This window comes from Eucyclogobius newberryi, unplaced genomic scaffold, assembly GCF_026437365.1.
Source record: "Eucyclogobius newberryi isolate DKJ021-1_F unplaced genomic scaffold, fEucNew1.0.hap1 SCAF_7, whole genome shotgun sequence".
In the NCBI taxonomy this organism is placed as follows: Eukaryota; Metazoa; Chordata; class Actinopteri; order Gobiiformes; family Gobiidae; genus Eucyclogobius; species Eucyclogobius newberryi.
In genome coordinates this window covers 26058185-26071318 of record NW_027316389.1, presented here as the reverse complement: position 1 = coordinate 26071318, position 13134 = coordinate 26058185, and the positions used below count along the sequence as shown (strand labels likewise).

Sequence of the window (13134 nt, the reverse complement as noted above, 5' to 3'; positions counted from 1 at the left end):
ATTTATATATATTGTAGTTTTGTGGGTTAGACCCCGGGAGGGAATCTTCCCAGACACTTGTGGTGGTGAAAATGAAACTTGAAATAAAAAATAAACTCTGTAAAGGTGATACTGGCGTGGAGGAGTGCTGCGCGAGCCGAACTGCTGAAGGAGGAGGGCAGTGTAAAACCAGTAGGCTGAGTTGTGATTGACAGCTGCCATAACAACAAGGCGGTGAAGGTTGAGCCGGTGAAACTGCAGCTCTTCCAGGCTGAAACTAGACTTCATCAAGAACTCAACATGAGCCATATCTTGATTACAAATGTTTAATGAAAGAAAGGCACATAAATGCATGAAATATGGGTGATTGGTCACAATTGAAGAATGTAAACAACCAAAATGTTTACCAAAAAAAGTATGATTAAGATCAGTTGACAAACAACATCAAGAAAATTGACAGAAACATCTGGTTATGGCAAACAAGTATTTAAAGTGTGCGTAGTTTCTTCATGTAACATCTTCTCAAACAAAGTTTATGAAATTGGTCAATCTATTGTGTCGTTTCCTCCTTAATTAGAGCTGGGAAAATCAGCTCATCTTTCATCATTGGAGTAAAAAGGCGATGAAAAATAATTGCATTTTCCTCAAGGCCTTGTATCACAGTATCAATGCTAAGTCACATTGTTAAGACATTTAAATAGGACAAAGGAAATAAAGAATGTGTTTAGGGCTACAAAATATAAAAAGAATAACAATTTTGACCAAAAAAATTACATTAAGCAGTCCTTTTCTTTATCTAGTCTTGAGTTAGTGTTTTTTTAAGTTGTGTGATAGTTTTAGGTAGAGATTGACTGATCATCCACAACCCAATTTTACTACCAACCTATAATGGAGCAGTTTAATCACATTTTGTGCATTTAAGTATTTCCTTTAAGCAGTTGAGCCAAACAAAATATCGACCAATGCTTGAGAATTAAGGCCGACTGCAAATACATCTATGGTTGTGCAGTACAAATATCTGTGCAGATATTTGTATTTCTGTCTCTAGATGTATGATTCAACAGTATTTTGACTAAACACATTTATGTGCTTTGAATTTATGTTGTTATTTTTTGTAAAAATCATTCAACAAATTTTCTTCCATGTTGTGCACCAAAAGGATCACTGTGAGGCAGTGATCCTTTTGATACATTCACTGTTTTGTATTGGCTGAGGGTGTGAGGGAGTGTGTCTCGCGGTGATATGGACATGCTAGCTGTGCAGTAATGCGGTTGGATTGATTTTTGGCCCTTGAGAGAGGAGACAGCTGGTCTTATCATAGCCCAGCAGTGGCTTCTGTGGTTACGGATCCATCATGCCAACGTAAATGACAACATCCCTCGCGCCCCTCAACCCCCCAAAGCAACATCATGTCACTCCGCTCGATCGTTGACTCTGACGCACGCTTCTGAAAGAATCCTTTTCAAAAATAGCGCTTTTGTGCATCAAATTCATATTGCACTTTAAAAGTAAACTAAAAAACTAGGATAAAAGGTTCACTAAGGACACAGCATTGTGAACTATTGTGGAAAAGTAATGGTGTCCATTTGTTGTGCATTAGACCTCAATGGTAATCATTTCTTGATGTTTTTTTGATAACACCCATTGTACATTTATATATTTATATATTATTTTGGCCCAAATTAGGTAAAATCCATTATGGTTAATACTATAAAATTCATATTATTAACCCTTTTTATCCTTGTGTTGAAATTTGATTAGAACCAATCAAATACTCCAAGGTATGCTGTTACAGTATTTTCTATTAAATAATTAAAACGTCTAGCTATACAGATTCAAGTTCTAAACAAGGAATCATTAAAAGACTTCTTAAAAATAGTGTCTTCTTTGATGATTGTACAACCAATCATCCTAGACTCTCTTGTGTGCTTTATTATCAGGCTGGAAGCAGCATCCTGTCAATGACATGCTGCAAACTGTCCCAGTTTTTCCAGAAAAAGGTCAAAAAACCGACTCCTAAAATAGTGGCTATGACATGGAGCCTACTCTTCATTAAGGGAGCGGCGAATCTGGCGGCAGTAGAGACACAGACCAGGAGGACGGTGACAATGAAGATCATTACGTTGATTGTTTTGCCGAGGACGGCTCGAGCGTTGTGTGTCTCCAGCGCGATGGTCTGTTGCTGCTGATGCTGCTGCAGCTCCAGTTTGGACACGCGATTCTCAAAGGACTCCAGCATTTCCTGTGGGAACAGAGATGGAGACAGAGATGGAGAGATGAGGTAAGGATTTGCCACAAGGCACTGGCGACATTTTAGCAGAGAATTACTCAAATTGCTCACAAATAATTGGGTATAAATCAAACGGAAAGAGGACATTTGAGTGTATGGTTTGCTTAAATAGCACGCAAATTAAAAAAATTGTCAACTAAACAATACAACTACAAACTCAATTTTAGGCAATTACCTTGTGTTGTAAATATATATTCTACACCTAAATAAAATAATTGTTTAAAAAGTACCTGTAGGTCACGAGCCCGCTCTTGGGCCTGGTAGGCCCCTCTTTCCTCAACCCTGGTCAGTTCCTCTTTCAGATTGGTCATTTCATTCTGATGAAGCTCCGTCAAATCATTCAGCTGGTCCTCCAGCTGCTCATACCTGATGGAACATGGAGTAATATTATGATATAACACTTCATCTCAATAGGTAATATAAGAATAGATCAAATGATGCAACAGGTCCTGACATTAAGCAAATTTCAATCCATGTGGTGTGTATAGAGGGTAGAGAATACATTGTAATCAGACACTAAATGTTTCATGTTAGCCTAAATAATAACTAAAACAGGTTTAATGTAGGTAAATTTATGCCGCAAACGCCAACTGCAATGCCAGCTTCTAGTCAGTCCACACCCAGTGTGCAATAAGGGCGGTGGTGCCCCCTAGCGTCAAGCATGAAAAAACAAACACATCATGGTACCACATCCTGGTAGAAACTGTTTTAAAGGTAATCATCTGGACAAAGTGTTTTAAATAAGACCTTTAGACTGTTATCTGTAAATCAGTTAATTGCATAAAAAAATGAAGGTAATTTTTTTTAACAATAAAATGAAAGCAGGATTTATTCAAGTCAGAAACTTGAATACGCTAAATTAAGACTGAACGCCAAAGAAGCCCTGATCTAGGCTGATCTTTTGTTCCTTGGCGGGGATGAAATGAATTAGAATTGCTCATACCTGTACTTCTCCTCCAGCCGTAGGTCATTTAGCACTTCATATTCCCGCTCGAACTGCATCTTCAGCTCATCCAAGTTCTCCTCCAGCTGATTTTGGCCCACTTTGAGCTCCCGCGCCTCCTCCAGATATAAGGCCAGTCTGTCGTTGCACTCTGCCCCGCTCTGCTGCTCCTGCCGCTCCTGCCCGGGGCCCTGGCTGTGCACATGACCCTCAGAAGCACCACCTCCTCCCTCTGGTGTGATTCCATTGCTGTCCGAAACGGAGGCACTGCCTGAGGAGCACTCATCGTCACTGGGATACTTGGGCTTGCCAACCATGGAAGTGCTATTGCTGAGGCTTTTTAAGGTGATGTCGGTGGGAAGGGGAGAGGTGGCGTCTGCTGGGGACTTGAGGTGATCAATATTGTCAGCACTGCCAAATTTATTTCTGATTAGATTAGCAAACTCCCTGGGTTTACTGAAAAAGAAAGGTGGGAAGAGCGAGACGCCAGGTCCTATGGTCTTGATTTTGTCCATAGTGGGGTGTCGCCCACTGCCTGTAATGTCCTTCAGAAGCTCTCTAGAGGACACCCTGGGGATAGTGCTGTGTTTGAACCTGGATGGATGCGGAGGAGTGGTCTGTTGAATTTCAATATCTTTCATCTTTTTGTGATACTGGTCTAGCTTTTTATGCATCTGTGCAATACTTTGAGATGACTTTTGGTTCTTCTTTTCAAAAACCTGTTTAATACGGCCCATTTGCTGTTTATCTGCATTATTGACCAACTTTAAATATTCTGCCAAGTTATCGTCCCGCGCTGTCTGTTCAATCTTCAGTTGCTCTGTGATTTTAAGCATTTTCTGCTGCAAGTTGTCCAAACAGCGGCTGCGCTGGACCTCAAAACCTAAAGAGGAACCGCTACCATCCAAGTCCAAGTCCAGATTGTTCTCCGAAGAGCCTCGACGCATTGAAAGGCTGCCCAGATGATTGCCTTCAGCACCCCGGTCCATCTGTGGGGACGAGATAAGGACATCAATAGATTAATTAATAAATACTTTAACACAGGTAAAAAACAGGTCAGCACCAATAAAATACTCCCTCTCCATTGAGTCTTATTATGACCTCATTTCATGTGCCGTCATTCATTTATCCCACACTCTTGGGACAGACTGGTGGGACTTAAGTATAACGTTTATGACATGACTCCCAATGGCCATCTGCATGTTTCAAATGTAATCCTATTTGTCATTCAGATAACTTCAATTAAACGGTGTATGAAAGAAGTGGGACATGGCCATGTAATATAGGTCATCAATAATAACACAAGCCCAGGAAATCCCTCTGCCAGACAATGTCTGTTTTTACTGTAAATTGCCATTTACTTCTTTTTTGCTCATCAGCCTGTTGGATGTGGCAAGCTTAGCCTTAATCTGAGTAACAATTGTGGGAAATTAAATGTTCTGAGTTGACAAAAGTAGCTATTTAAAAAAAAAAACACAACCATTCACAAAGAGGAAACTAATGTACAACTGACGAAGCATATTTAGCGACATATAAGAATTAAGTAAATGCTAAATCAACATGACGGTAAATAATACTGATTAGGTTCATTAGGTTTGGGTCCTCTTCTTATTATCATCGAGACACTCCTGAGGAAGGCAGCGCAAAAGTGCCAAGGTGTGATCATTATATAGGTCTCGTCTGATAGAACCCACAGCAATAACACATACATCTATGCCCCTAGAGCCTGAGACAAGTTGAATAACAAATACTGGGGTTGAACAAAAGTAAAGCTCTAATCCTTAACCGACGTAACACTGTGGGTTTTGAGCAAATATGTTTCAAGCTGCAAATCCAGCTTATCACCAAAGCCTGTTTCAATACAATGGACTCACTCATGAACTTTTACAGTGGATAAGAAAGAAACATAAACGAGGCTGTTAACCTAAAGCAGGGGGAAATGTGTAACATACACTGGTACATACTACATACCCATAACAACTTACAGCAGATCGTATTAGAAACACATTTTTAGCCCAAAAGTTTCCGTTGGGTTTGTTGAGTAATACAATTACACAAGCTACTTCCTAGTATTTGCTGTGACTATGATGTCACACCCAACGAGTCAAACTTGTTTTCTGTGGCAGATGCTGGGAACAAACACCCAGCTCTGACATATTCTATTATCAAATATCTCTCAAGTATGTGCTTTTTCAGGACAATTTCACATTTGTCCCACTCTATGATAATGCACAAGCTTTACGTGAATAATAATGTAAAGTGTGAAATAAGACAGTTGGTGATTCTTTCTAGAAGTGTCTCAGAATCTTTGAGGCTCTGTGCCCGGCCCACCCGCTCCTCTCACCGACGCAGGCTGTCCATCTCCAACACTGGAGTCTTTCTGTGCTGGGAAAAAGGCACACTTTGTGGTCATATCCTACCTCTGCTCTGTCCCGGCCGAGCACTGATGAAACAATACAACATATGCATTCACTGGGCTGATGTGTAAGCCGTTGAGTCATGCCTCCAATCACAATCCCATTCTTCCAGGGCGCAAACAATATCTGTCTAAACAACTGGTTTCAAACAGAAGCCAACCTGTTTTGTCACGCATAGAATCGCGGCGTTTGATATCCATCTACTTTATGAGGAAGCGCAGCGTGGTGGAGTTTGCTCGTGTTATCAGATCTTGCAAGCCTTTAAATGACAATCAAATGACTGAGACATCTCGGACCTGGGGCTGTTTCTGCTGCAGTGAATTGAAGCGAGTCCCCCAAAGGCTCTGAGCTCAGCCTGACGCACACATCTCCTGCTGCAGCATTAGGGGCCAAAAAGAGGATACACTTGTGTAATTGTAGCTACAAGGTGTTTATAAAATCAAATGAGGACCTGGCAAGGCCTACTTGAAAAAATAATTCTGACAGGAGATTGTGCTGAAAAGGAGAATGTTAAAGAAGATTGAATTTGCAAGATTTGAGTAAGTTGTGCAGCTGTAGTAATTGGTGTCAGGCCAAAATGTTTTACGCAGCTGATAAAATGGGGAGTTGCTGAGAGATCTGATTCATGGGACAGTCTCACATAACTCAATAACTAAAACCAGATGTTGTTTAAAAAAAAAAAAAGAAAAGAAAAGAAAATACATTTCCAACCAAAGCTAATCATTCATTTTCCTCCTCCCCTGGCGTCAACATTTTAGCCACTTTAAAAACTGCCGGAACAATGGGGTGGTTTGTTCTGGTTGACTGAGTTCGCTAAATGAATTAGCCTCGCACAGATGAAAATGTCCTCCTAAATCTGGTGAAGAACTGGCCTACTTTCCTTCTACTTCTCCCACACACTCAGGGCAGGGGGCTCAGGGCTCGCGGCGGAGGTGCAGACAGGGGTGAAGCAGACAGAGGGTCTTTAGGGATGAAAGAGGCTGAAGAAGGGAGGGTGAAAACTGAGCTGGAACATGGCATATGGAGGAGCGAGCCAGAGCAGTGATCCAGGTTATAGCAGGGCAGTGCCAAGTGACAGGTGCGTACCATGGATGAGTAGAACAGTACACACAAAATGTTTTTTTTTTTATTTAAAGCTTGTCTACGGTCAATTACCAAACAAAACAAGACCCCATACAAATACAATGCTGTGAAAAAGATAGAATTACAAACAAAATACATTAAAAAAAATTGAAGAGATAGGGGTGAATGTTTGGGTACGCAAACGTAGAATTGTCAGTGTCAACTCTGACAATTTACTGCATGTTGTCCCTTCTCTCTCATCCCCCATTTCACTCTCTCCTTTCATGTCTAATAAAGCCTACAAGCCAAAGCCAAAATGTATTTTAAAAAAACAAAAAAAGGAGAAAGTATTACATTGTAATGAGTGTTTCACATTTAACAACTTTATTTTTATGTATTAACAAGTGAACTTCTAAGTTTTAATACATTTGTTTTGTTATTTGAATAATTTTAAGAATATGGGAATGAGACTGTGGAATGACATGCAGCACAGAAACTAAAAAGGTCAGAAGGATGGATCAAAACTGCAGAGAAAATAGAATAGAGCTGAGTTTGAATCTTCCTGATGTTTGGGGGGCCACCTCTTTGCCCCCGCCTCACGCTGCCCTACATAACACACAGCGTCTGTCCAGGACGGTGACCCATTTAACAGGATCTGATCCCTGCTAGACGGCAATATGACACAAAAATGTACTGCTTAAGCCTCACTTTTATAACAAAACAGTGAGCCTAAATCTTTTTGCAGCTTAAGTGAAAAGGGGGAGTTGGGAGAAACTGCAGAAGTTGCTTATCTGGCTCTGCAGTCTCTGAGGTCGGATCAATGATCTAGTTAGCAATTCAATTTCTTATGCAGAAGGCTGCCTTACAGAGCGCCACAAGGAATGAAAAACGAATCAATTCAGCACAGACTTCTGTGAGAAGAAACCACATAACTTCTATGCCGAACAAACATTAGTGCTTAAAGTGTAAAGAAACAGTCCCTTCGCATACAGTTCCAATGCAAATTTAAAGTCAAACAGAAATGCACACAGAAAAACAGAAAAACATGCCTCCATCACATGTTCAGGCCAAACAATAAGAGCTTGGATCTGAGTAAGACTAGTGTTTGCAACAAACGGCAGGCCAAGCCCATTCTAGAAATCTAGATCAATGTTTAAAAAAGAAATCAATAAATACTGGAATCAGGACAACTAAAAATGTGCCAACACACACAATCTGGGTTAGGTGTTTGTAAGGATAATATGCCGTTATTTAGTTATGAGTAAATGCTTTATTAAAAAATGACAACTTTACAAATACAGTCCACAAACGCAGATTTAAACATGATGAATATTAAATGAATCTTTCTGTAATTAGACTTTGTTAAGAAGACAACTATTTTTGACAAGGTATATGTAATCCAGAAGTGCTTAAATATGAGACTTAAAGTAAAGTAGAAGCCTGATGAAAATATTCTAAACAAACTCTGGTGCAAAGGGACTGAAACCAACCGATTCAAACATTTGACAATAAATATTTTGATATTTGTTGATGCAAAACCTTCTTGTAGATTTCTTTTGCTACCGATAATGTCTTTGGCCTCTCAAATAAACACACTCATGAGGTAAAAGCGCTGCCACGGTTGTCAGCAGTGAACAAACCGTCCCCTCATGGGCTCAGAGGAGGCAGATGAGGCCTGCAATGCTCCTGATTGGTATTCCTCCCAAAGCATCCTGGGATGGATACAGACACTGTCCCCTCACAGAGCGCACAGGGGGACAGGAAGAGCACCAGCCAAAGGAACAACGGGGTAGAGCATCGATGCACTGCCAAAAAACTCCTGCTGGAGGTCCATGTGCTGATGAGACCCAGCACGGCCCATTTTATTCCTGTACATGTTTTTTCAGGTTTTGTTGTTGTTGTTTTTGGTTCAGAGCTGTTTTTTCCCCTGGTTTAGAACGCGTTTAATCCAGTCAGCTTTGGTTTAGACCTGGGGAGTTCAAATCTGGTTGGACCTAGTTTATGTATTCTTGTTTTAGTTCTAGTTTAGTGTGCGTTACTTTCCCCTCCAACTTTCTCTTTGAATTCAGGAGAGTCTAGAACCAGACCATAGCGCTGGTTCAAGACCCGCCCCAATGTTGGGACTTTCCATTCACAGTTGCCAAATTTGTATCACATGTTTCTGAAATGTGGAAGATGAAGACATCTCCTCTGGTATATTATCCTCGTAACATTCACAATGAAATCTATAGATATTTTACCAGAGTCATTCGTTTTGCTACAAACAGACCACACGGTTCACGGACTAGTTAAACTGCCTGTAAATCACGCGCATCACATATCGTTGGAGACAGGATACAGCGTCAGACCATAACGTCTTTGTAAAGTATTGCAAAAGCGTGTGGTCTGTGCTGGTCAGGCAAATCCATTACTAGGGTATAGTCATGGTCTAGTCCTGTTTCAGAGCCAGCTGGTCCTGCTTTGTCCCGGGTCAGTCCTGGTTAACCACAATTTGCTATAACTGCAAATAACGTTTAATAATTACAATAAAGAACTAAGGACTTCCTGAGTTTCCTAAAAGACACCCCAGGAGAGCAGCCGAATGAATTACTTAAGATGTTTTCCTCCCCATTATCTCATGGACTGACAGAGAGCCAGGACTAAATCAATAGCCCATTAACACTAGCTGCATCTGCTTGGCCCCACTGGACTCTCGCTACAGCAAAAGGGGATTCAATTAAGATAAATATGCAGCCAAGAACTGATTCAAAGTGGGAAAGTGAATAGATGCAGGTACGTAACATGGAAGCTAATTAGCCATGGTAAACATAAACAAGAAAAACAAGATTCAGGGATAGAGGAAGTGCTTCGCAATATTGAGTCTTTCACTGGTTAACTTTATATTGATTAATCTCTCTTTTTGGTTTGGAGTCTCCTTTCCAGTTCATGTGCAAAGACGACTTTTTAAGCAGCTTTATTTGTGAACTGGAAACACCACAGACAAACGCTTATAAGCTAAAAAGAGGAAGATTTTGGACAAAAGTTGCAAGCGTAAGCAGTTCAGCCTTTCACTTCCATTATCTAACAGGACGTGATCAGACATTTTTGCAGTATGAACCCAATGCATGCACTTTACATTTATTGTGTCGCATGAATTAGGAAATATTGAAGTGGATTTTGAATAACGGGTTACATTCTGCACTAGATAAAAGTTACAGTTATGTTTTTAGTCAGTCTTCCTGAGTCTTGAGAGCTTATGCAAGAGTTTTGACAATGTTGAAATTCTGTTGTGGGAAATAAATGTGATAATATTCCATATATACTGCCCGAGAAGGAAGAGACACCAGGCAAACGGTCAAGGCCGGAAAGCGAACCCGCAACGATACTAGTTTTAATATTGATTAGTCTTGTGGGAATCTTTGTTTTTTTAATATAAGTCAGCAGATAAGTTATACAGTTCAAGCAACTTTCCTCTTGTTTTGTCAAGTTTTAGTTTGACACGACGATGAGCTTAATTTTCACAAAACTAATGAATGCGATACAGTGTTGATTGTTTGTATAGGAGACGATTTGGTGCCCACATCCGCCGAGGGTTAAAAGCAGTGCCTGTCGTTAAGCCTCACAAATGGAGGGGTTGCATCATCATTGGCCTCTGACCCACTATGTCCGCCACACAAAGGCTTTTTGAGGACCGAAAGTGGAATGTGATTTGTTCGCCAACAAAAAGAAAGAACAAAAACTGCAACAACTAGCAATAAAAAGCCAAATCACATTAGCTGCTTCATGAAGTCGGCGAGGAACCACAATCTAATAGGGAATAATGACTTACTTGGGTGTCACAATTCATTCCAGCTCGGGAAGAGGAGAGGAAACGTTACATTTTTTTGGAGTGAGTGAGATCAAAAGTAGGAGGGGGAAGAAACAGGTTGGACGAAACGGGCTAGTTAAGAAACCAGCACAAATACTAAGGAAATTTACCTGTTCAATTGGGGACTTTCTGGTTACACAATTGGATAATTGGGAGACAAGCGTGTAAGAACAGGTATGATTGGTATTCGGGGAGGAGGGTCTGAGTACTAAGTATATTATTAGAGATAAAACAAGATCAAGATGCCAAAACAAGAAAAAAAAGAGCTCAGGGAACACTTAAAAAAGGTTACATTAGATAGCTGAGTGGAGATGAGATGTGTGGAGATGAGATTGATTATAAGGGTAAAAAAGGTCAAATTAACCAACTAGATGCTGTGCAATGGCAAAAAGTCATTGCGAGTGACTGCGTAATGGCCAAATCCTGTTTAGTGGCCGTGACGATGCCAACATTACCAACATTCCGCGACATCACCAACACGCCACCGCTCTAAAAATGTACGAAAAATCACAAGAATAAAGTCTAAAGAATAAAATCTGAAACATACAAGTACAGTATGTGACGGTATGTGTAACACTTGGATATCAACCGCCATAAAACACCAAAAAAGAAGAAGAAAAATCAGAACTTTGACGACAGATCCCACAAAAACGACAAGGCAGAGGAATAACTATAGCAATACCAATACCTTGAGACCAAAAATATCTTTGAATGACAAAAATCAGATGCGACCTGTGATTCGTGCCACAAAACAGAACAAAAGTTGCAGTATAATAGATAATAAAGAAAGTGTAGAACAAATAGTGACTGCTTTATTAAGCAGTCACTCAATTACATTTCTTATTGCACTCCCAGGCTTATTAAGAATAGGCCTAACATATTGTGCATCCTCACACATCCTGGGGCACGTAGAACATTCATAATTCATAACAACCTATTATAAACCACCAACGTCTTTAATGCTGAGCTGGAGGTTGAGCAGTTTGTATCAGTGTTATTATGTATTCTCAAAACAAGAAACAGTTGTAAAGGAGAGTCTGCTGCTGACAAAAGCCCAGTAATATATTTTTTTTTTACAATTAACCGATTGAGTTTCTGTTTGCTCAGCTGAGGGACCGCTGGCTCCACTGTGCAAATGTAAAGAAAAAGATAAACTGTCTTCTCACTGAAAGATAACTTGGCTATGTAGGATACTGGAAGTGAATACATACTTAGGCTAGTTACAGATTAACTCACCATCTACAACTACACTCCAACATTTTCTTTCTATTCTATTCTTTCTATAACTGCATTTGGCCATATTTAGTTGTGCTGCTTGTACTCTTCCTCTACAGTCATCTACAAAAATATGTAAACGTTATAATAATTTGACAAAAACGCATGGAAGAAATCGTGATAATCAATTTCTCACACTCGCAGTGCAAACAGAGAGCTTTTTGTAAGTTAAGTCAAACCATGGGAGATGTTTTCAAAAGGGTGGCTACTACCAGCGGGTGAAATTTAATAGTATTTGAATATATAAGTTTTAAGTCAACTGTGTAGAGCCTTGTGAATGTTATGGAAGAAGCATTTGGACGTCTATAGCAGTAAAATAGATAATTGCTTTAGCAGGTTGTTTACCTAAAGTATCACGTGTACACGAGTTAGTGGGTACAGATACACGGCTTAAGGGGTACGCGAGACAAAACGGTTAGGGACCACAACTGTAAGACTGCTTGAGTATATAAGTGTACGTTATAAACAGTTATTTAAATGTCGCAGATAACGCAACGACGCGATGTCGGAGTTTCGGGCAGTTGCTGTTACGTTACGAGTTAAATACAAGACAATAACAATGCGCTACGCACCGTCCGGCTGCTGCTCCGGCTGCTGCTGCTGCTGCTGCCGCCGCCGCTGCTGAGGTATTTCTCTACTTCGCTTAAACTTTGGACCGTGGCGGTGGGCATGCTCCCGACTTTGTCCCCGATCTATGTCTTCGTCAAGCTTGGACCCGGTTTACGACAGAGAACGGACCGTGTTCTCATGATTAGCCTCGTCTTCTGTGACACGCGCGCTCACGCACTGGCCCCCGCGCTGCTCCGCTCAACTCAAACTCAAGCGGAGAGTCTCGCCCCGCCCCTTTACCCCTCTGCACACAGGCCACGCCTCCCACTCTACACGAGGAGGAGGAGTCAAAAACCATCAAAACACGTGCCTGTCACTCCCAGATTAGGACGCTGAAGAAGAAGAAGAAGAAGAAATAGAAGAAGAAGAAGAAGAAGAAGAAGAAGAAGAAGAAGAAGAAGAAGAAGAAGAAGAAGAAGAAGAAGAAGAAGAAGAAGAAGAAGAAGAAGAAGAAGAAGAAGAAGAAGAAGAAGAAGAAGGCGGTAAATGCACCTTTGCAGTTGGCTGCCAGCCGCCATTAAAAGTAACACAACAACAACAACAAAATATAGCCGCAAGTGGCAATGATCGGCCCACGCCGCCGCCACCCCGCAAGAGGAGGGGGCGCTAAAATGTGGATATCGTTTGATGGTCCACCCCTGAAGATGAGTCTCACCAATTTCAGGTTAATAGGGCTAACGCCCCAAGAGGAGTTCATGAAAGTCTAAAGTGT

General features: G+C 40.8%; 1 protein-coding gene across 2 annotated transcripts; it reads right to left on the bottom strand.

The window, feature by feature from the left end:
- Window positions 1-291: 291 nt before the first annotated feature.
- On the bottom strand, window positions 292-12604 carry LOC140349494 (transmembrane and coiled-coil domain protein 3-like). 2 transcript variants are annotated; one of them, XM_072435848.1, is made up of 4 exons: window positions 12386-12604; window positions 3213-4201; window positions 2500-2635; window positions 292-2221 (listed from the first exon to the last, which is right to left on the bottom strand). In XM_072435848.1, exons 1-4 carry the CDS (start codon window positions 12482-12484, stop codon window positions 1916-1918), a joined length of 1530 nt encoding a protein of 509 aa, XP_072291949.1. In that variant the 5' UTR covers window positions 12485-12604; the 3' UTR covers window positions 292-1915. The 2 variants fall into 2 exon arrangements, with proteins under 2 accessions (XP_072291949.1, XP_072291950.1); XM_072435849.1 differs by lacking the exon at window positions 12386-12604 and adding an exon at window positions 5633-5728.
- Between the last annotated feature and the right edge of the window lie 530 nt (window positions 12605-13134).

Coding starts and splice junctions, on each gene's coding strand:
- LOC140349494 (XM_072435848.1), bottom strand. CDS start 12,484: ATGCCCACCGCCACGGTCCAAAGTTTAAGCGAAGTAGAGAAATACCTC. Junction 4,202..12,385: donor GCCGGAGCAGCAGCCGGACG/GTGCGTAGCGCA, acceptor TCGTCCCCACAG/ATGGACCGGGGTGCTGAAGG. Junction 2,636..3,212: donor CGGCTGGAGGAGAAGTACAG/GTATGAGCAATT, acceptor ATGTTCCATCAG/GTATGAGCAGCTGGAGGACC.